Source organism: Staurois parvus, unplaced genomic scaffold (genome assembly GCF_062004578.1).
Source record: "Staurois parvus isolate SC_StPar_1 unplaced genomic scaffold, SC_StPar_1.0 ptg000336l, whole genome shotgun sequence".
NCBI classification, from domain to species: Eukaryota; Metazoa; Chordata; class Amphibia; order Anura; family Ranidae; genus Staurois; species Staurois parvus.
In genome coordinates, this window is record NW_028318132.1 from 3,882,305 (window position 1) to 3,906,169 (window position 23,865).

General features: G+C 38.5%; 1 protein-coding gene across 2 annotated transcripts in view; it reads left to right on the top strand.

Annotated features, from left to right (window-relative positions):
* The window catches only part of MYO18B (myosin XVIIIB), an 810,748-nt gene that overhangs the window by 148,191 nt on the left and 638,692 nt on the right, over nucleotides 1-23,865 (top strand). For both annotated transcript variants that reach the window (XM_089684120.1, XM_089684121.1), the window contains exon 12: nucleotides 4,789-4,852. In XM_089684120.1, the coding sequence (XP_089540246.1) occupies nucleotides 4,789-4,852 (64 nt within the window). The remainder of the gene's footprint in view (nucleotides 1-4,788; nucleotides 4,853-23,865) is intronic.

The following is a 23,865-nucleotide window of genomic DNA, read 5'->3' on the forward strand; positions in this document are numbered from 1 at the left end:
TATTTGCACCGCACCAAACACGTGCAGGACCTTTTTTTTGGTCCGCACTAGAATCGGATTGCATGGGTATTCACACCTATGTGATCCAATTCTGCACATCGCACCACGTTTTGTAGATCGCTTTCAGGGTGTTGTTAACTTAACATACACACCCGCAGCGGTTCGTATGAACGGGGTGCGATTCTGATACGGTGCGGAATTCGCACTGAAAACACTGTGAATTCTGCACCGCATCAGTGTGAACCAGGGCAGAAGGAATAAAGACTCTTCACTTGGCAAAGTGTTTGTTCACTTTCCAAATGTTAGCTTAGCTTAGTGAAGAAGGTGAAACTGTGTTCATTTCAATCATCCAGTTTCATAAAATAAAAAAAAAAGATAAGCAGTTTTTAAATTGCCTTGAACTTTATTATGTATTTAAATTGGTTGTAAAAGCTCAAGGTTATTTTTTTACCTTTATGCATTCTATGCATGAAGGTAAAAAAGCTTCTGTGTGCAGCATCCCCGCTAGCCCCCCTTATACTTACCTGAGCCCTATTGCAATCCAGTGATGTGCACGAGAGCCTTGGCTCTCCGGGGACTCTCCCTCTTCAGTGGCTGAGACAGACTGTCAATCACAGTCAGTAAACCAAAAAGGAGAGAGAGGGGATGGGGCCGAGCAGCTGCTTTGTGTCTGAATACACACACAGAGCAGTGGCTCGGGAACAAGTCTGCTCGGGTGCCCCCATAGCAATCAGATTTCTGTGGGGGCACTTGGCAAGAGTGCAGTGACAGAAGTGCCAGTGAGAAAAAGAGAATCAGGGCTAAAACACTGCACAAAGCAGGTAAGTATGACATGTTTGTTATTTTAAAAAAATTCCTATTAATATCACTTTAAAGCAGTGGTTCTTAACCTTGTTGGAGGTACTGAACCCCACCAGTTTCATATGCGCATTCACCGAACCCTTCTTAATTGGAAAATAAAAATATGATTTTTAAAATTCAAAACATAGGTATATATTTAGGTATATATTTATACATAGGTGCACAAAATGAACAAAACCGTTAAGAACAAAGAACAAAACCATTAAAACATGATTTTCACACAAAAACAAAAACATAATAATGAATATTTACTGCACGAATCATATGAGTCGGGTGTGGGTCTTCACCTCCGCCGAACCTGCGAGACTGACTCACCGAACCCCTGGGGTTCGATCGAACCCAGGTTAAGAACCACTGCTTTAAAGTAAACACAGATTCATCTGATTTACTTAGCATAGAGAACATCACCTCTACTCCTTTAATAAATCCTTAATGCCTGGGCCCACTGATTATAAATCCTGTATAAATATTCCACATTTCTTTTATCAAGTAGTGCTGGATGTCTTTGCTGTGAATATTAGGCTAAACTTTATTACATTATCATACAATCCCCTATGGAAGCTTCTGGGGGATTTTCCATAAATGACAGCTGTATATACAACATATTATACATCAGAATGTACTATATACAGTCTGGACATCATTTGAAAGCTGATGGTCTGTTAAACTAAAATGTGGCCACAATTGCAGTAAGTTCTACCCTTTGTTGCTGCAAACCCTACTTATTCTAAACTCCATTCAAATTCCTGAATGTGGACAAGACATTTTGTTGGGGGGAGGGGGTAAAAATAAAATGAATATTATTATTTATGCATGAAAAGTGTTACATTTACTTTCATCAGCAATTTTAGGTTTAATCCCTGGAAATGTTGAATTTGGTGCCTAAACGATTGCTGTTCGGGATGAGCTGGCATACAAGAATAGCATCTGTTAGAAATGGCTTCACTCTCTATTTTATCCACTACATTGCTTTCTCGTCTGTCAATAATTTCTTGTCGTAATCAAAGCCGTGCATGTGAATATGTATGTAAGAAAGAATAAAGAATCACACAGTTTATATGAAATAATAGTCATTCTAACTAAAATGTAACTAAAGGGAAAACCTTTTTTTTCTAGTTTTGGGCAGATCAGAGATGGCTTTAGCACACCTGTCAGATTTTTATTACTGTCTGTGCCCCCATTATGGGGATTCGCCCTCTCTATTTGTCATGTATACCATTATCATCATAAGGGAAAATAAAAGAAAACCCAAAATATTGGGTTGTCCCCAGAACAGTAATAGAAGGGAAATCTTCCACTGGGTACACTAGTTCTGGTGACCCTGGTTACAACGAGGGACTCGCTCATTTTGGAGGAATTTTCACTCACTTGCTGTTTGCCTATGGGACAAGAAGTGAAGGGAAGTCTACGTAATGGGAAACAGATGACAAGAAGAAAGCTGGCAGATGTTATAACCCTCCTTTAAGCTTTGTACACACAGGCTGAAAACCGGGTGAAGTTTTCCAGTTTAGCAGGAACCAGCCTAATTTTGGTCCGTGTCTACAGCTGTCTGTTCTACAGAAGCTAGTCTCATGATTGCCTTCTGTCGAATGGGCATGCTGGAAAACCAGTATCCAATCCGCATCCAATCAGCTGATTAGTGTGTTCTGGAGGTGGGGAGTCCTCCTGTCAGAATGCAATAGCACAGCAAGAGAGATCACTGCACCAACATCGCTTGTTAGTACTTCGATCTCGATCTCTTCGATCAGTTTTTTTCTTTCAGCCCACTGAGTTGAACATAAAACAACTTCTAGTGTGTACCAGGCTTAACTATCCAAAATGAAAAAAAAAAACATTTTGCCTTAGTTCTACTTTAAAGCTATGTCAAAAAGAAGATTGCAGTTGGCCTTATGTATGTTCAGTTACAACTTGCCTCTCATTTATTTATTAAAATTCATTATATACAGTTGTCATACTTACAGTGACCTCCTTTGATTTTCAGTTGAGGAACCTTGTCCTTCCCCTACCGGGTGTCACCCATTCTGCTTTGCAAACTACACTGGAAGCTTACACTGTGAATAGTAAGAATAATGTAAAAGTAATAATAATATTGGGGGCCAGGAAAGAGATCCATACACCAGGCTGTTTTTCTAGATTATATCTTTAGTAGCATAGGGTTTCATGGAAAGTAAGTAAGATTCAAAGATTTACCTTTTTCACTGGGTGGCATCTTGATGCCTTTTGCTCACGGTACCATATAAGTAAAGGTCAGCCCTGGGTTTACATTCTTCGCAAAGAAATGGGTATCACAGAGGTTGACAAAAAAGAAAGAAAATGTGACAGCCTTAGAAATACTGCACTCTTACATAATAGCAGTAGGCATGTTTTGTGCTTTTCTTTTCTTTGGACTCATGAATACATAATTAATTCTACAACAGTCACTTGAAATAAACAAGAGGTAGTGATAGAGGGACGCTGGACTTGGATTTTTTTCAGGGTATCAAAATGTGGGCAAAAGTCATTACTTGAGCTCAGTTGGCCTGTATTTGGCAATTCACCACAAAGATGGAGATCCACCCAGGAGAGGACATTCACCTAAATTGAGAAATACAGGTTTTTGACCTTACACCTAAATTAAACAGGGAGGCATTTGTATATAAAACTGGTGGGAGACCATTAGATTCCAGGCTTCAGTGCTCCATTTTGTGGAACTCCAGTTTTCCAGCTGACTGTTGTTTTATGACCTAATGCAAGCCATTTCCAATAGAATGTACTGCATATGTCTCAGTCTGGGGACCCAAGTACAACATTTGGTATCCTGGATACCATACTGTCTGTGTCTAGGCCCTAGACTACTATGGGGGATGAATTACTATATGGGGGATGAATTACTATGGGGGATGAATTACTATGGGGGATGAATTACTATATGGGGGATTAATTACTATGCTTACTATGGGGGAATATTACTATACTTACTATGGATGGCATGGTAGTGGCTGGGCCGGCCAGCAGCTAGTCTGGCCCCCGGGTCCAATATATGAACCCATTGCGGCCCTCAAGTCAAAAAGTTTGTCCACCCCTGGTCTAGGGTGTACAACCATACATATGTGCCTGTTCACACAAGAACAAACATACACCTGCTACAGTAATTCATTTCTATGGCTGACTGTATGCAACACCTAGGGCTCCCAGGCAGGAAAATACTCCTAAAGTTTATGTCATATGAGCCCTTCCACTCATGTCCATGAGCTGTAATAGTGTACATGTATAAATGTATAGACATTTTAGTCTTTTTCCTGTTTAGTTATAAATACTTCACCATGGAGTGCCCTATTTTATTATTAATTATTATTATTTGTATTTTAAATATTATTTAATATTTTTTAAATATTATTTTTAATATTATCTTGCTTGTGAACAGCTCTGCTGCTGTTCCATCCATGTCTACCAGGACAGGGCTGGCAAAGACAATCTACGAGGGTCTCCCTTAACCATTTCAGAATTAGGAATATGGTGCAATTAGCAGACTTTTGTTAGTCTGAAGGAAAGCCTACAACATTTTCTAAGTGCTATTGAAGTGTCCTTTACTGTTTGTAGGTAAAAGGAAAAACAACTTGATTTCACATAATTTTGGATTTTATCTCTGTACGTTTATATAAAAATGCCAGCAATTGGTTTTAGCTGCTCTGTAAATTTTACCAGTATAGAGTGTAAAAGCCTATTTCTGAAAGTGGAAATATATATGGCACCATGAAATTATAAAACTCCAGTGCTAAATAACTGTAGCAATGTAGTATCACTTAACCATATGATGTTTCCTTTTTTCACTAGCTGACATGCTTTATGTATTGTGAATCAGATAAATGCTATTTGTAAAGCTTGATAATTGAGCTCTGTTTGTAGTCCAGGCACAGTATAATTGTAATATGTCTCAACTATACCCAGGTCGGAGCTGCACCTGCACCAGATGGTAGAGAACCACTCCTTTGGAATTGTGCCAAGTGTGAAGGTAGGAAATGGTTTATAATGTAATGTAAACACTGGCTGAATTGCAGCCCCTTTCCATTTTGTTCTACAATACCGCTGCACATGTTTTTTGGATTGTTACAGGTTTTAGGTTCAAAGCCAAGTGTATTTCATAAAATCTGTGCTGCACTGAGATCCATAAAGAAACAATTACATTTCATCTTTCAGCAGACAAATAAAAAATCAGTTAAAGGTGCCAATAGTTATTGCACAGAAATATTTTTTCAGTACATTAGCATCAGCAGTGACAGTTAATTTGTTTTTATCCATATAGATTACCTTTTAGGTATGGGTGGGCTGAATATTCCTAAAAAATAGAACTACACCTCATTGTTTTTAGTGCTATGAAGTAGGTTTACTAAAGCAAAAACAAAAGAGAGGGCGCACCAACCTTCTGCATTGCCATAAAAGTGATGTATTTAAGAAAACAAGAATTTTGATATACTAAAAAAAGTAAGTAAAGTCAGGCACATCAATAAAGACAATAAAGATGCCCGAGTGATACCCATCAACAGGGAGCGAAGCTTACGTATTTCAAGTTCAGAACCCTCTTCATCTGAGCTTGCTGTTGAAACACATAAGCCTGCTGTCTGTTGATGGGTATCATCGAGTTTCTTTATTGGATTGTCTTTACTGGATTATATTGATGAGCCTGACTTACTTTTATGAGTATATTGGAATTCTTTTTTAAGTGAATAAATCACTTTTATGGTAAGGTATGAGGCTGGTGCACTGTCTCTTTTGCTTTTGATTTAGTAATTCTAAGGATCTCCCCAATCTGAAGAGGGCAGCAAGGCCTACACGTTACCTAAGTTTGAATGGAGGAACTGCTTTTTGGATGACATCAGAAGAGTCCCACTTTCTATAATTGACTTTATTATGTATGCTGCATTGGTGGTGCTGATTGTTCCTTAGTGCTGGTTTATTTTAGTATAGTCCCTATGAAGTAGGCCTGAGAGGATGATCTGGACAGATATGTACATACACATAGCCATAATTCTGGTAAACATGGATTGCGGTCCAGTTTTTTTCTTTTTAGACATGTCCATATTCAGGGTCAGATTTTTGCATGGCCAACCCAGGCCATTGTCTAGGGTGACAAGAATTCAAGAGATGCCACACATCATATTCCTGACTGCCAGTAACACAATTCTAGGCAATATATAATTAAAGGTTATTGTACAAAAAATACAGCGCAATACTATATTCTCAAATAAAGCTGTATATAGCTAAATATATATATATGATGAATAAATAAACATAAATCTTGCTGTGTGACAGTGTGGTATGATTAACCATTTCAATACCGTGCAATTTTACACCTTCCTGCCCAGGCCATTTTTCAGGTTTCAGCGCTCTCACAATTTGAATGACAATTGCGCGGTCATACAACACTGTACCCAAACTAACATTTTATCCTTTTCTTCACACAACTAGAGCTTTTTTTGGTGGTATTTAATCACCGCTGGGGTTTTTATTTTTTGCTAAATTAACAAAAAAAGACCAAATATTTTGAAAAAAAAACACATTTTTCTTTGTTTCTGTTATAAAAGTTTACAAATAAATAATTGTTCTTCATAAATTTAGGCCGAGATGTATTCTGCTACATGTCTTTGATGAAAATAACCCAAATTAGGATGTATTTTTTAGTTTGTAGGAAAGTTATAGAGTTCACAAACTATGGTATAGATCTGAATATTGATCAATCCTGAAGTACTGACAGCCAATCTAATTTCTTGAGGTCCAAGAATGTCAGAATAGTACAGATATCCCTAAATGACCCCTTTTTGCAGCGTAGACAGTCCGACGTACTTCATAAGAGGCATGGCGAGTTTTTTGAAGTTGTATTTTTTTGTCATAATTTTTCGGAAAATTAAAAAATTAAAAAAATTATTTTCACTATTTTTTTTTTTACATACTGTCACCAGTGCAGTACAGCGTCATCATGTAACTGGCATGGCGGTGAACAGGGACACTGACTGGTGACAGTATGAAAAAAAAAAAAATATATATTTTTTTATTTTTTTTAATTTTTTTATTATATTTAATTTTTTATTAAATTTTTTTTCATTTTTTTTAAGATTTATTTTTCATATTTTACTATGACCAAAGTAGTACAATGTTACCATAGTAACATTGTACTACTTTGGGGAAGTGATCAGTATTTTTTTTTTTTTTACACAATTTGCTTATAGCAAAGAATTACTTTGCTATAAGCAAGCATTTACCTGAATGAAATCGATTCATTCAGCTTTTTTTTTTTTTGTGCTTAGCTGTGATTTGGTCACAGCTAATCACATGACATGTGCATGTGATTAGCTGTGACCATTCACAGCTAGGCACTAGTATGCAATGGATGGCATCATGAATGAAGCCATCCATTGTATACAACTGTCATGTGACCTGCTGTGATTGGTCACAGCAGGTCACATGGTACCAGCAACGGGAGCCGGTACTCGGATCTGTCATCGGCCGTGTCCGAGGTGCACGGTCGGTGACAGATCGCACTGCTGCGCCGCTCTGCATTAGCGCAAACGGCGCATGTGCGGGAGCACGCCAAATGGCGTGCACCTGGAGTGCTGAGACACTTCTGAAGCGGCCAAACAGCCATTGGCCGGGCGGCTAATGGTTAAATATCCATATCTGTGCATAAACTGTGCTCCATATACATAACGTATCACAATATAATAATATCAACTAGACAATCTACAATTTCTGGGGAAATTGTGTAAAGTGTTCTTGCCGCAACCTTTACCAAATGATTGATGAAATGTAAGCAGTGCACATTGCAAGCCTGATAGTGAGAAATGCATTTCAGCTTGTATTTTGAAGCTCACAGTCCAGCCTGGTGAGTCATCTGCCTCTTGAGTGACCTTTGGTTGCTGCACCTGGAGAGGGCGGAGTAGGCTCACTGTGCTGAGACAGCTGGGTTGCTATGACAACTCACTCTGAGAGGAATGTCAGCATGTGTGTTCTAAACAGGCTTTTTAAACTTGCCAAGTTCAATTGCGTGCTAAAATTAGTATTAATTAAATATTAAAGAAAAGAAACATAGTGTCTTATTCGGGATATCAATTATTTATTTTTATTTTAATTTTTTTTTTATTTTAATTTTATTTTAATTGTAATTTTTATTATTTTTTTTTATTTTATTTTATTTTTAATTTTATTTTTATTTTTATTTTATTTTAATTTTAATTTTATTTTTATTTTATTTTAATTTTATTTTAATTTTATTTTTATGTTAATTTTATGTTAATTTTAATTTTATTTTTATTTTAATTTAATTTTATTTTTAATTTTATTTTTATTTTTAATTGTATTTTTAATTGTATTTTTATTTTAATTTTAATTTTATTTTTATTTTAATTTTATGTTAATTTTAATTTTATTTTAATTTTTATTTTAATTTTATTTTGATTTTAATTTTTTTTAATTTTAATTTTATTTTTATTTTAATTTTTATTTTTATTTTATTTTTAATTTTATTTTAATTTTAATTTTATTTTTTTTTTATTTTAATTAAATTTTTATTTTATTTTTATTTTTATCCAGACTGAATAATAATACCATCTCATTTATACAGAAGGAACTGTCATTCCCACTGCAAATATTTTTTATTTATTTTAATTTTTATTTAATTTTTATTTTATTTTTAATTTTTATTTTGTTTTAATTTTAATTTTTAATTTTATTTTTATTTTAATTTTATTTTATTTTTATTTTTATCCAGACTGAATAATAACACCATCTCATTTATACAGAAGGAACTGTCATTCCCACTGCAAATATTTTTTATTTTTTATTTATATTTTTCATTCATAGTTTTTGTTTTTTCACATTGATAAATTAATTTATTTTATATGTTTACACAAATCATATATTTAAGTATAATTAATTGATGTAATTATTTGATTATCGGTGGTACACTTATGAATTCATTATATCACATAAGGTAGAATATATTGGAGCGCGGTACACTACTGGTATCCGTGAACATTTTTAGTGACAGCAGGGTTAGCTGAACGTTTTGATATAAGATATGTGTAGGTGGGCTTGAAAATGAAAGAGTGATGGCAGTTTACAAATCATGTTCTGATTTTTCCTTTGCACACTCTAGCTGTGCTGTGCTGCTCAATGCATTCCTATGGGAAAATTTCGCCGCAAAAACCGCGATATTTCTTGAACGATTCGGCGAAACGTTCTACAAAGTAATAGCAATCCGATCGGGATCAATGCGCACGTTTTGATATATTACTTGTCTTTGTAGTGTAAAAACTGTGGGAGGAGTTAGCGTGGCAAATATGGCTATAATAAGAATAAGAATTAGATTTCAAATATGGCAGAGAAGAGCGGTTAAAAACAAACTGCTTCAAATTGCTCACTTCACTGGCGTCTTCACAATTTCTGTGGAAATTGTGTGGTGTTCTGGCCTCCACACAACTGGAGTGGGCAGGTTAGCTTTTGTCTCTCTGCTTCCTGCTCACACAGCTGGGTTCCTATGGCAACTCCCTCCACACCAAGGGCAGAGTCATGGTTATAAACAAACTGCTCCAAGTTGCTGACATCACTGGCGATTGCCATCTTCAAACGGTTGTAGTTTTAAAAGTATAAATGCTACCGTAAAAAGGCTTATATTGTGACAATCACAAGAAACAGACCTAAATTTTGATATATAGTATGTCTCTGCAATATTAAAAATGAAGGCACAGTCGCAGTTTAAAAACGTCCCTTAAAATTTCTTGTGTCTAAAGTGGAGTTTCAATGAAAGTCAATGGGAGGAGTGATGTGCAAACAAATGGTCATATTCTGAAAACTATCAGGAGTATGTCCTAGCCGTGAACATTTTTAGTGACAGCAGGGTTAGCTGAACGTTTTGATATAAGATATGTGTAGGTGGGCTTGAAAATGACATAGTTATGGCAGTTTACAAATCATGTTCTGATTTTTCCTTTCACACTGCAGCTTTCTCACTCTAATGTGACTCAGCTGCCCCCTGAGTGACCTTTGCTTGCACCTGTTACCTCAGTCAGTCACAGGTGTGTGAGAAGCTCTGCTGAAAACAGGCTGTTTAAACTTGCCAAATTCACTGGCGATTGCCATCTTCAAACGCTTGTAGTTTTAAAAGTATAAATGCTACCGTGAAAAGGTTTATATTGTGACAATCACAAGAAAAAGACCTACAGTTTGATGTATAGTATGTCTCTGAAAGATAACAAATGAAGGCACAGTCGCAGTTTAAAAACGTCCCTTAAAATGTCTGGTGTCTAGAGTGGAGTTTCAATGAAAGTCAATGGGAGGGGTGATGTGCAAACAAATGGTCATATTCTGAAAACTATCAGGAGTATGTCCTAGCCGTGAACATTTTTAGTGACAGCAGGGTTAGCTGAACGTTTTGATATAAGATATGTGTAGGTGGGCTTGAAAATGGCGGAGTGATGGCAGTTTACAAATCATGTTCTGATTTTTCCTTTGCACACTCTAGCTGTGCTCTGCTGCCACTCTAGATGCACCATTCATTCCTATGGGAAAATTTTGCCACAAAAACCGCGATATTTCTTGAACGATTTGGCGAAACGTTCCACAAAGTAATAGCAATCCGATCGGGAACAATCCGCACGTTTTGATATATTACTTGTCTTTGTAGTGTAAAAACTGTGGGAGGAGTTAGCGTGGCAAATTTGGCTATAATAATAAGAATAAAAACTAGACAATCTACAATTTCTGGGGAAATTGTGTAAAGTGTTCTTGCCGCAACCTTTACCAAATGATTGATGAAATGTAAGCAGTGCACATTGCAAGCCTGATAGTGAGAAATGCATTTCAGCTTGTATTTTGAAGCTCACAGTCCAGCCTCGTGAGTCATCTGCCTCTTGAGTGACCTTTGGTTGCTGCACCTGGAGAGGGCGGAGTAGGCTCACTGTGCTGAGACAGCTGGGTTGCTATGACAACTCACTCTGAGAGGAATGTCAGCATGCCTGTTCTAAACAGGCTTTTTAAACTTGCCAAGTTCAATTGCGTGCTAAAATTAGTATTAATTAAATATTAAAGAAAAGAAACATAGTGTCTTATCCGGGATATCAATTATTTATTTTTATTTTTTTTTTATTTTAATTTTAATTTTTATTTTATTTTATTTTTAATTTTATTTTAATTTTATTTTTATTTTATTTTAATTTTATTTTATTTTTATTTTAATTTTAATTTTATTTTTATTTTTATTTTATGTTATTTTAATTTTATTTTTATTTTAATTTTATGTTAATTTTATTTTTATTTAATTTTTTTTTTAATTTTATTTTTAATTTTATTTTAATTTTAATTTTATTTTTTTTTTATTTTAATTTAATTTTTATTTTATTTTTATTTTTATCCAGACTGAATAATAATACCATCTCATTTATACAGAAGGAACTGTCATTCCCACTGCAAATATTTTTTATTTATTTTAATTTTAATTTAATTTTTATTTTATTTTTCATTTTATTTTTATTTTAATTTTAATTTTTAATTTTATTTTTATTTTAATTTTATTTTATTTTTTTATTTTAATTTTAATTTTATTTTATTTTTATCCAGACTGAATAATAACACCATCTCATTTATACAGAAGGAACTGTCATTCCCACTGCAAATATTTTTTATTTTTTATTTATATTTTTCATTCATAGTTTTTGTTTTTTCACATTGATAAATTAATTTATTTTATATATTTACACAAATCATATATTTAAGTATAATTAATTGATGTAATTATTTGATTATCGGTGGCACACTTATGAATTCATTATATCACATAAGGTAGAATATATTGGAGCGCGGTACACTACTGGCATTCGTGAACATTTTTAGTGACAGCAGGGTTAGCTGAACGTTTTGATATAAGATATGTGTAGGTGGGCTTGAAAATGACATAGTGATGGCAGTTTACAAATCATGTTCTGATTTTTCCTTTCACTCTGCAGCTTTCTCACTCTAATGTGACTCAGCTGCCCCCTGAGTGACCTTTGCTTGCACCTGTTACCTCAGTCAGTCACAGGTGTGTGAGGAGCTCTGCTCTAAACAGGCTATTTAAACTTGCCAAGTTCACTGGCGATTGCCATTTTCAAACGCTTGTAGTTTTAAAAGTATAAATGCTACAGTGAAAAGGTTTATACTGTGACAATCACAAGAAACAGACCTAAATTTTGATGTATAGTATGTCTCTGAAAGATAAAAAATGAAGGCACAGTCGCAGTTTAAAAACGTCCCTTAAAATTTCTTGTGTCTAAAGTGGAGTTTCAATGAAAGTCAATGGGAGGGGTGAGGTCCAAACAAATGGTCATATTGTGAAAACTATCAGGAGTATGTCCTAGCCGTGGACATTTTTAGTGACAGCAGGGTTAGCTGAACGTTTTGATATAAGATATGTGTAGGTGGGCTTGAAAATGACATAGTTATGGCAGTTTACAAATCATGTTCTGATTTTTCCTTTCACACTGCAGCTTTCTTACTCTAATGTGACTCAGCTGCCCCCTGAGTGACCTTTGGTTGCACCTGTTACCTCAGTCAGTCACAGGTGTGTGACAAATTCTGCTCTAAACAGGCTGTTTAAACTTGCCAAGTTCACTGGCGATTGCCATTTTCAAACGCTTGTAGTTTTAAAAGTATAAATGCTACCGTGAAAAGGTTTATATTGCGACAATCACAAGAAAAAGACCTAAATTTTGATGTATAGTATGTCTCTGCAATATTAAAAATGAAGGCACAGTCGCAGTTTAAAAACGTCCCTTAAAATGTCTGGTGTCTAGAGTGGAGTTTCAATGAAAGTCAATGGGAGGGGTGATGTGCAAACAAATGGTCATATTCTGAAAACTATCAGGAGTATGTCCTAGCCGTGAACATTTTTAGTGACAGCAGGGTTAGCTGAACGTTTTGATATAAGATATGTGTAGGTGGGCTTGAAAATGGCAGAGTGATGGCAGTTTACAAATCATGTTCTGATTTTTCTGATTTTTCCTTTGCACACTCTAGCTGTGCTGTGCTGCTCAATGCATTCCTATGGGAAAATTTCGCCGCAAAAACCGCGATATTTCTTGAACGATTTGGCGAAACGTTCCACAAAGTAATAGCAATCCGATCGGGATCAATGCGCACGTTTTGATATATTACTTGTCTTTGTAGTTTAAAAACTGTGGGAGGAGTTAGCGTGGCAAATATGGCTATAATAAGAATAAGAATAAGAACTAGACAATCTACAATTTCTGGGGAAATTGTGTAAAGTGTTCTTGCCGCAACCTTTACCAAATGATTGATGAAATGTAAGCAGTGCACATTGCAAGCCTGATAGTGAGAAATGCATTTCAGCTTGTATTTTGAAGCTCACAGTCCAGCCTCGTGAGTCATCTGCCTCTTGAGTGACCTTTGGTTGCTGCACCTGGAGAGGGCGGAGTAGGCTCACTGTGCTGAGACAGCTGGGTTGCTATGACAACTCACTCTGAAAGGAATGTCAGCATGCCTGTTCTAAACAGGCTTTTTAAACTTGCCAAGTTCAATTGCGTGCTAAAATTAGTATTAATTAAATATTAAAGAAAAGAAACATAGTGTCTTATCCGGGATATCAATTATTTATGTTTATTTTAATTTTATGTTTATTTTAATTTTATGTTTATTTTAATCTTATGTTTATTTTAATTTTATGTTTATTTTAATTTTATGTTTATTTTAATTTTTTGTTTATTTTAATTTTTTGTTTATTTTAATTTTTTGTTTATTTTAATTTTTTGTTTATTTTAATTTTTTGTTTATTTTAATTTTTTGTTTATTTTAATTTTTTGTTTAATTTAATTTTTTGTTTAATTTTAATTTTTTTTTTAATTTTAATTTTTTTTTTAATTTTAATTTTTTTTTTAATTTTAATTTTTTTTTTAATTTTAATTTTTTTTTTAATTTTAATGTTTATGTTTATGTTTATGTTTATGTTTAATTTTATTGTTATTTTATTTTAATTTTAATTTTTATTTTTCTTTTCTTTTTTATTTTCATTTTCATTTTAATTTTTTTTTATTTTTATTTTTATTTTAATTTTAATTTTTATTTTTATTTTCTTTTTCTTTTCTTTTTTATTTTCATTTTCATTTTTTTTATTTTTTTTTACTTTTATTTTTATGTTTATTTTTATTTTAATTTTATTTTAATTTTATTTTTATCCAGACTGAATAATAACACCATCTCATTTATACAGAAGGAACTGTCATTCCCACTGCAAATATTTTTTATTTTTTATTTATATTTTTCATTCATAGTTTTTGTTTTTTCACATTGATAAATTAATTTATTTTATATATTTACACAAATCATATATTTAAGTATAATTAATTGATGTAATTATTTGATTATCGGTGGTACACTTATGAATTCATTATATCACATAAGGTAGAATATATTGGGGCGCGGTACACTACTGGCATTCGTGAACATTTTTAGTGACAGCAGGGTTAGCTGAACGTTTTGATATAAGATATGTGTAGCTGGGCTTGAAAATGAAAGAGTGATGGCAGTTTACAAATCATGTTCTGATTTTTCCTTCCACACTGTAGCTTTCTCAATTCTCACTCTAATGTGACTCAGCTGCCCCCTGAGTGACCTTTGGTGCACCTGTGACTCAGTCAGTCACAGGTGTGTGAGAAGCTCTGTTCTAACCACACTGCTCAAACTTGCCAAATTCACTGGCGATTGCCATCTTCAAACGCTTGTAGTTTTAAAAGTATAAATGCTACCCTGAAAAGGTTTATATTGTGACAATCACAAGAAACAGACCTAAATTTTGATATATAGTATGTTTCTGCAATATTAAAAATGAAGGCACAGTCGCAGTTTAAAAACGTCCCTTAAAATGTCAGGTATCTAGAGTGGAATTTCAATGAAAGTCAATGGGAGGGTTGAGGTGCAAACAAATGGTCATATTCTGAAAACTATCAGGAGTATGTCCTAGCCGTGAACATTTTTAGTGACAGCAGGGTTAGCTGAACGTTTTGATATAAGATATGTGTAGGTGGGCTTGATAATGACATAGTTATGGCAGTTTACAAATCATGTTCTGATTTTTCCTTTCACACTGCAGCTTTCTCACTCTAATGTGACTCAGCTGCCCCCTGAGTGACCTTTGGTTGCACCTGTTACCTCAGTCAGTCACAGGTGTGTGACAGCTCTGCTCTAAACAGGCTATTTAAACTTGCCAAGTTCACTGGCGATTGCCATTTTCAAACGCTTGTAGTTTTAAAAGTATAAATGCTACCGTGAAAAGGTTTATACTGCGACAATCACAAGAAACAGACCTAAATTTTGATGTATAGTATGTCTCTGCAATATTAAAAATGAAGGCACAGTCGCAGTTTAAAAACGTCCCTTAAAATTTCTTGTGTCTAAAGTGGAGTTTCAATGAAAGTCAATGGGAGGGGTGAGGTCCAAACAAATGGTCATATTGTGAAAACTATCAGGAGTATGTCCTAGCCGTGAACATTTTTAGTGACAGCAGGGTTAGCTGAACGTTTTGATATAAGATATGTGTAGATGGGCTTGAAAATGGCAGAGTGATGGCAGTTTACAAATCATGTTCTGATTTTTCCTTTGCACACTCTAGCTGTGCTCTGCTGCCACTCTAGATGCACCATTCATTCCTATGGGAAAATTTCGCCACAAAAACCGCGATATTTCTTGAACGATTTGGCGAAACGTTCCACAAAGTAATAGCAATCCGATCGGGAACAATCTGCACGTTTTGATATATTACTTGTCTTTGTAGTGTAAAAACTGTGGGAGGAGTTAGCGTGGCAAATTCGCTATAATAATAAGAATAAGAATAAGAATAAGAATATACTTGTGAGATAACAATAAGTGTTCCTTGCTATGCAAGAACACTTAATAAGAATATATATGTGAGATAACAATAAGTGTTCCTTGCTATGCAAGAACACTTAATGATGCACCATTCTCATTATGCTGCCCATATTAACCATGCGTTGTTGGAAACATATCCTCTGTGCGTCTAATATCTACTATCAGTGTCCCAATATTATGATATCACAATCCTTGGTGAATCGTCCCTTTAAGACGTCAGTGCTCCAAGAGCTTATGTGCAGTCAGTCCACTGTGTATATTGATTCCGTGATTTCGTGTGACCCCCAGTGCTTAAGCCACCTCCGAAACACTTATGCGCTCACCTTGTGGATTGACCCGAACCGTCAAGTCAAACCGCGCCTTTCCCTTTAACCCGGGCGGGTATGCTGGTATACAAATCTCCAATTCCTCCTGCACCTCCAAACTCCAAAACGCACCAAAGATAAATGAAAAAATGCTCCAAATAGTGAATTATATAAAAAATGTATATGCTTTTGTCACAGTGCGTTGCTCTCCCCCCTCCAGCCTCGCCCGCTCAGGAATGCCCCCCTGCTGTCTCTCTTCCTGCTGTGGATCTTTGAAGCCGAGCCACGCAGGAGGAGAGGCATGGCTCCTCTCACCTCTGCGGAGAGGTGCGAACCTCCTGCAGAGATGTTCCGGACCACGGCATCAGGCTGACGCCGCAAGGTCCTGGCATCCGCAGCACGGGCACGAGGAGTTCCCACGCTTGCGGATGCCTCCGGACAAAGGCTGCGATCACGAGAGCGTGACCCATGTCCAGAGGGGCGTGCCTCGTTGCCGAGCAATGAGGCATGCCGCCCACTGCCCGACCACCGTTGCCAGGACGACCGGGAAGCATCCTGTATCGGTTTAAAAGACCGATGCCAGGCTCTTCCCGATCATTCTCTTCCGCTACCAAGCCACAGAGGGATCCCACAGCTGAGGCGGGACCCTCGTGGCCACTCTTCATAGACCCCCCAAGAGTAGGGGGAGCCTCCGCAAGCTGCCGCTCTGCACACCCCAGATAAGGGGGAGAACCACGCCAGCTGCCCACCGCAAGCCCCAGAGAAGGGGAGACCACCGCAAGCTGCCACTCTGCAAAGCCCCAGGAGAAGGTAGAGATATGCCAGCTGCCCTCTGCAGTCTTCCAGGACTTGGGGCCAGGACTGTGAGTGTATGCACCCCTGTTTTATTACCCCTGGACTGTTCTTGAACTCTGTTCCCCCTCTGCTCCCTACTTGGATTACAAATCGCTAGAGACTCTAACTTGCCCCTTTAGGACGGATTACAATTATTTTGAGCCCTCTCCTTGCTATTTCCATACTGGGCCCTGTCCCACTCCCTGCAATCCCCCTATTGAGTGACTGTCATGTGTCTCAATAAAGCTTTCTGTGTTTGCCATCCGCCTTGTGTGTTTTGTCCTGCCTACCCTCCATCACAGCTTTATGAAAACACTTTAAAATATTCCACTCACATTCATTTGTGTCTGCCTGGGACACTGCATGGATCCCTTATTCAAGATGGCGGTACATGCACTTCCAGTTACGGCTTGACGTCATCGGCGTACCCTACGCATTACGTCACGACATGTGACTTCATTAGGAGTTTGGAGGTGCAGGAGGAGTTGGAGATTTGTATATCAGCATACCCACCCGTGTTGAAGGGAAAGGCACGGTTTGACCTGACTGTTCAGGTCAATCCTCAAGGTGAGCGCATAAATTCTTTATTCAGATGTTCCTGTAGTGCATCAGTTCTCTCATCTCACTTTTGTCTGTGATATGGTGATCCTAGAACACACCTACTGTTGATGCTGGAACATCCTTTTTGCTACCTATTGCATTTGAAAAACCTGATGTAAATGATAAAACTGCCATTGCTTACTCACAATCAGATGCTAACATACACAAAACCCATGTCAGGTTTTTATTGCAGTCAGCCCAAGTGAAATCTCTCCAGTGGGACACCACAAAACACATATTTTATAGTAAAATAGGAACAGATTAAAGCAGAGTTCCACCCAAATGTAGGAGCTCTGCTTATCAAAGAATCACAGGTCTAGCAGAACACTGCATCAAGGAGGTAAACATTTCACAGGCAGGAAACTGCAGGCTAAACTGTGACATCCTAATTTTTTGTCCTGTGACACAGGCTGTCACTGGGACAGGAAATGGGGTAAAATCTCCCCAACATAGTAAAAAGCTTGACAAATGTATGTACCCAGAACTAACCAAAACACACCAAAAGTTGTGGCTGAAGCTGGGCTTCAAAATTTGACTGAAATGCAATCACTGAATGCTATCACTTGTTTCCTAGAATAATGTTTTGCAGTTGTGTTGCTAGTTGTGTAACCTTTGAAGTATTTTAATACCATTGCTGCAAATCAGAAAATGCCAGAACTGCTGAAACTGGTAATATTTATCATTTCTCAACACTGGTAATGTGCACTATCAAGTCAGTCTCCCCTAATGTGTGGCTGCCTTAAGGCTTTCAGTTCAGAAATTTATAGACGCTATATGTATAGGTTGAGCAATAAAACCTGTTAATCTGTGAAACGATTCATGTGAAATGTTAGTAAATGTAGCATGAAAGACAGCTCCACTGCCTAGAGCAGCTCCTGCAAAATTTCCTCCTTGACTCCTTGAGTCACTCAGAATGATTCCTCTGTGTGATCATCTCACATGACAAAGTGCTAAATAGCCAGAACTGCTCTTCAAATACCTGCCAGGAAGAAATGTTGCCACCAAATGCAGCTGTTTAAATCTAGATCACTATTAATTTGAGAGGCTACCCTGTATTTATTATCTGTGCCCGCATAGGAGTTGCTGGTTAGTATTCATGATATGTGCATTCGTTTACATCAAATGCGAAACTCATCATTGAATTAGTGGGACCCTAGGGTCCAGTCCCTTATAAGTTTTACATTTTATTATATAAAACAGCTGCCATTTTGTAATCTATCCAGCTGCTGAAGTTTAAATTTGTGCACTCTTTGTATTTTGCATGAGAGAATAACAATAGTTTGCATTGCCAGCTGTCACTTTATTGCTTTATGTTCAAGTGGTCCAAAAAGTTGTTCTGCGAATTTGCAAAAGGGGTTAAACAGCTTAAACAAGTTCAGCCTGAGTTCTCCTCTTCTCCAATTTTACCTTTTCTATATATGTAGCACTACCCCCTTAGGAGACACTGAAGTTTTGAGTCCCCCTATAAAACTGCACAGCCAGACAACACACATTTTCCACACAGATTTGCATTCAGGAGACAGTAACCAGTCCTTGAGCTTGTTTTTTGTTTGTTTATTAGGGAAATTAGAACTTGGATGGGGTAAGGGGTGTGTGGGATAGTCAAGGGTATGGCAACAGAGGACAATATTCCTGAACTATGTACAAGTCTTTACAGCAAAAATTCTCTTCTGGAGAGCTAGCCAGCATCTCCTGTAGTACCACCCCAGACCACAGATTCAGCTGTCTGAAGGAATCCCTGGGCAGGGAATCCAGTGCCTGTCACTTTGAAATGTAAGCAGCTAATCCAGTTTTCCACTGAATTGCTCCTTCCCCTTACTGGCCAAAGGAGTGCAGGTCTACTCACTCAGTCCTTCTCCTTTTCTTTGGTGGGTCAGGGGCTGCTACCAGGCATTCTAGCTGGGCTGCTCCTTCTCAGCTGCATAGGTGGTCCTCGCTTTGGGGGCCAGTGAAGTGCCAAGCTTTCCACCTTCCAAGATCCTCCACCTGTAGGTGAGCCCCTCTCCATCTGGGCTCCGTCTCAGGCCCCTGCTCTCCAGAATCACTTCTCCATCTTCCACCCAAACTCTCCTCCCTCCTCTCCTTAACTGAGCATACTCAGTCCCTCTTAAGGGCTGTCCTGGCCTCAAGCCAAGCCTCCTGTTGGGGATTGGCCAGGATCCCTTAAGAGTTCAAACCAGCCACTCCTTACTCCCTCCCACTGCTTCTAGAACTTTCTTGAAAGCTCTAGTGCAGGGGGAAATCCCAGAGAGCTGATCTGCAGAGCCTCTCAGCTGCTGACTATTACACCCAGGCTGCTACTCAGCCCTCCTAACTAACAATAGAACTCTAGCTCCTCCTAGCTACCTAGGAGGGTGCTACATATAGTATGCTATAACACTGAATTGTCACCCCTGTTATCTTTAAACATTTTAAAGATGGGCACTGCCCTTACTGAAAGCTCGTAAATTGTTTTGGAAACTTCTACTTAACCACTTGACCTCCGGAAGGTTTTACTCCCTTCATAACTAGAACATTTTTGATATTCAGCACTGTGCTACTTTAACTGGCAATTGCTCGGTCAGGCAACACTGTACCCAAATGAAATTTTTGACATTTTTGCAAACAAATATAGCTTTCTTTTGGTGGTATTTGATCATCACTGGATTTTTTTTATATAAATGAAAAAAGACTGAACATTTAAAAAAAAAACAATATTTACTACTTTTTGTTATAAAACATATCCAGTGAAATCTAATTTCTTCATTAATTTAGGTTAAAATGTGTTTTGCTACATGTCATTGGTAAAAAAAAAAGTCATTAAGTGTATATTAGCTAGTTTGTGTGAAAGTTACACAATCTACAAACTGGTGGTGGTATATATACAGGAAACTACACAGCTATAGGTGCTATACTAGAAATGATGGTGATCAGTGACTTATAGCGTGACTGTGATAATCTGGCACTAATAGACACTGGCATTGCTAGTGACACTAATACAGTGATCAGTGATAACACTGTACACTTTACTAATGACACTAATGGTTGACAGTGGTGATCAGAAGGGCAATCAAGAAGTTAACTGTATGCATTAGGCTCAGTTCACACTAGCTTTGTCAGCAGGCGTTTTTAACGCTTTTCAAACGCCTATGGAAATTCTGCACATGGCAGCATACAGTGCTGTTGACACTGAAACGTTAGTGTTGCGTCGTGTCGCGGCAAAACTGACGCCTCGTATTGAGGTGACCACATGCCTGTTGAAGGGGTCCTGTGAAACTCCAAAATGTTGCCTTGCTCTAACTATGTGATCGTTTATTAAAATGTTTGGACCCATATTGGTGATCCTCGGTGTGCTGGTGACATTCTCCCTTGCTTATTCTGTTATTTCCAGTTGACGGTCGCTGCAGCACCCACTTATACACTCAGCGATTTTTAACGCAGGAACGTGTGCATTAGGATTGTACACTTGCATTTTGGGCTATGAGGGGGTGGGTGATTTGAGCTAAGAGGGGTGGAGGATTTGGAAAGGACAAGGATCTGTGCTGGGAAGGGTACCTTGGCAGGGGGTTGTGCTAGAAGTAGGAATTTAGGGGAATTTATCATAGGGAGGAGATTGACGGATGTTGATTTGGGGGGGGGGGGATTTGTGCTAGAAGGGGGGGGATCAGTGGGGAGAATTGTACTAGGTGGGGGTAAAGGGTTTTGTGCTAGAAGGGGGATTTGTGCTAGGAGGGGGGATTAGCAAGGGGATTTGTGCTAGGAGGAGGGGATTGGTGGGGGGATTTGTGCCAGAAGGGGGATGGAGGGGATTTGTGCTAGGAGGTGGTGAAGGAATTTGGGTTAAGAGGTAGGACTGGGAAGGGATTTGTTCTAGGAGGGGGGATTTGTGCTAGGAGGGGGGATGGGGGCATTTATGCTAAGAAGGAGAATTTTGGGGAGATGTGTGCATGTATGGGAAATTTAAGGGGAAAGTGGATGTGTGGATGGAGAGGTGATTTTTTGAGTGAGGGAGATTTGTGCTAGGAGGGGGGAATTAGGTGCATTGGGAGCGGGATTGGGGGGCAAAGATTTGCGCTGGTACAGGAGTTTACACTGGGAGGAGGGGGAATTTTTGCATTGTTGTTTGGGGAGAATTTTGGCTTGCGGACAGAAGTTATGCTTGGGGGGAGCGTGTTGATTAGTGTTTTTTTCTTTGGTTGGGAGGGATTTATGCTGAGACAGGATGCTCACACAAGGGGGTCTTAGTTTGTCATCTTTGCCCACGAGCTAGATGACCGTGTCCTGGCAACACGCACAGGGCAGTCAATAGATCTTCTCCTACCTACACAGCACATAGCTGAGATCAGATTCCCTTTCAGACACTGCCTCAATCTGCAGTGTATAGCTGGCTACTATATTGCAGTTCTTACCCTGTCCTCTTCTCTTCTGACCCCTGTCCTCTACCCTGCTGACCTTCTGTACGCTGCCCTGCTGACCCCTGTCCTCCATCCTGCTGACCCCCGTACACTGCTCTTCTGATCACTGTCCTCTGTCCTGCTACTCTCTTTTCTCTGCCCTGCTGACCCCCTTTTTTCTGCCCTACTGCCTTGTCTTTGCCTTGATAACCCTGACTTCTCCATCAAGACCAACAACACTATCATCAGTCCCACCCCTCAAGCCAGGGTACTAGGTGTCATCCTTAACTCCAATCTGTCCTTTCAGCCCCAGGTCCTATCACTGACAAATTCATGCAGATTTCACCTCCGTAACATCTCCAAAATACGACTGTTCCTAACCTCGGAAACCACTAAGAAACTCATTCACTCCCTTATCATATCACGCCTCGACTACTGTAACTCTCCCCTCACTGGCCTACCTCACCGCAGACTATCCCCACTCCAGTCTATCATGAATGCTGCTGCCAGACTCATCCACCTTACTAACTGTTCTGTATCTGCCACCCCTCTCTGCCACTGGCTTCCCATTGCCCAACAGATAAAATTCAAAATGCTAACACTGATGTATAAAGCCGTTCATAACACTGCCCCAAACTACATCTCCAATCTTGTTTCCAAATATCACCCAAACCTTACTCTCTGCTCCTCACAAGACCTCCTACTCTCTAGCTCCCTTGTCTCCTCCTCCCATGCTCATCTCCAGGACTTCTCCAGGGCTTCCACCATCCTCTGGAACTCCATACCCTAATCCATCAGACTATCGCCTACTCTGCTCACTTTTAGGCGCGCTCTGAAAACCTATCTCTTCAGGGAAGCCTAATCTGCCCTCAGCTAATACTGGAATCCTCTACTCTTCCAACCACTCCACCCCCCACAGGTACTACCTCTTGTACCTCTATCCCCACCCTCCTAGATTGTAAGCTCCAAGGAGCAGGGCCCTCGAATCCCTCTTGTATTGAATTTGTATTGTTACTGTACTGTCTCGTGTACTGTCTCCCACCATAATGTAAAGCGCTGAGCAAACTTTCGGCGCTATATAAATAATAATAATAATAACCCCCTCCACCCTGCTAACCCCAGTTATCTTGTCTGTTGACCCCTGTCCTTTGCCCTGCTGACCCCTAGCTTCTGCCCTACTGAACCCCTGTTTACTGGCCTATTGACTCTTGTATACTCCCCTGCTGACCTCCCATCCTCTGCCTGCTGACAACTATCCTGTACCCTACAAAACCCCTTTATTTTGTCCCACTGACTCTTGTACACTTCCCTGCTGATCTCCCATCATCTACTCTGCTTACCCCTATTTTGTGCCCCATTGACCACCTGTACACTGCTCTACTGACTCTTGTACACTCCCCTGCTGACCCCCCGTACACTGCCCTGCTAACCCCTGTACACTGCCTTGATAACCTGCTGTAAACTTTCCTACAAACTAATGGCCTCTGTACTCTAAAAGCCCTAAAAGCTGCTTTCCCTATCTCTCTGTGCTGCTGGCCCCCCTGTACACTGCCCTACTGACTTCTATACACTGCCCTGTTGACCTTGTATCCTCTTCCCCTCTGATGTTCTTTTACTGCACCCCCACATTAGACAGGCTAGATCCGGCCCTGCAGGTCAGCATAAGGTTCGCACACTTGAGCCCGAAAGCCAGAGAGTTCACTGTGATGTACGGGTACATTGTGGTGCCTGGTTGTGCCATTCGCTAGCAGCAAATGTACTGTTAGTGGGTGGCAAATGGTTAAAGTGACTAAAACCTTTTTTTTTTTTTTAAACAGATTCTGCAGAAGAAGACTTATTCTCCCATCCATTTCTCGATTTTCATTCTCTTGCAAAGCAAAACTGCTGGCATAGCTTTGACATCTGACATACTACACTTTTGGATGTATTGGATTCCTGGTACCCCTCTGCGTGTTGGCATTCCATTTCTCTGGCTACTTTGGCACAGTAGGGAGGTAGGGGCTGGC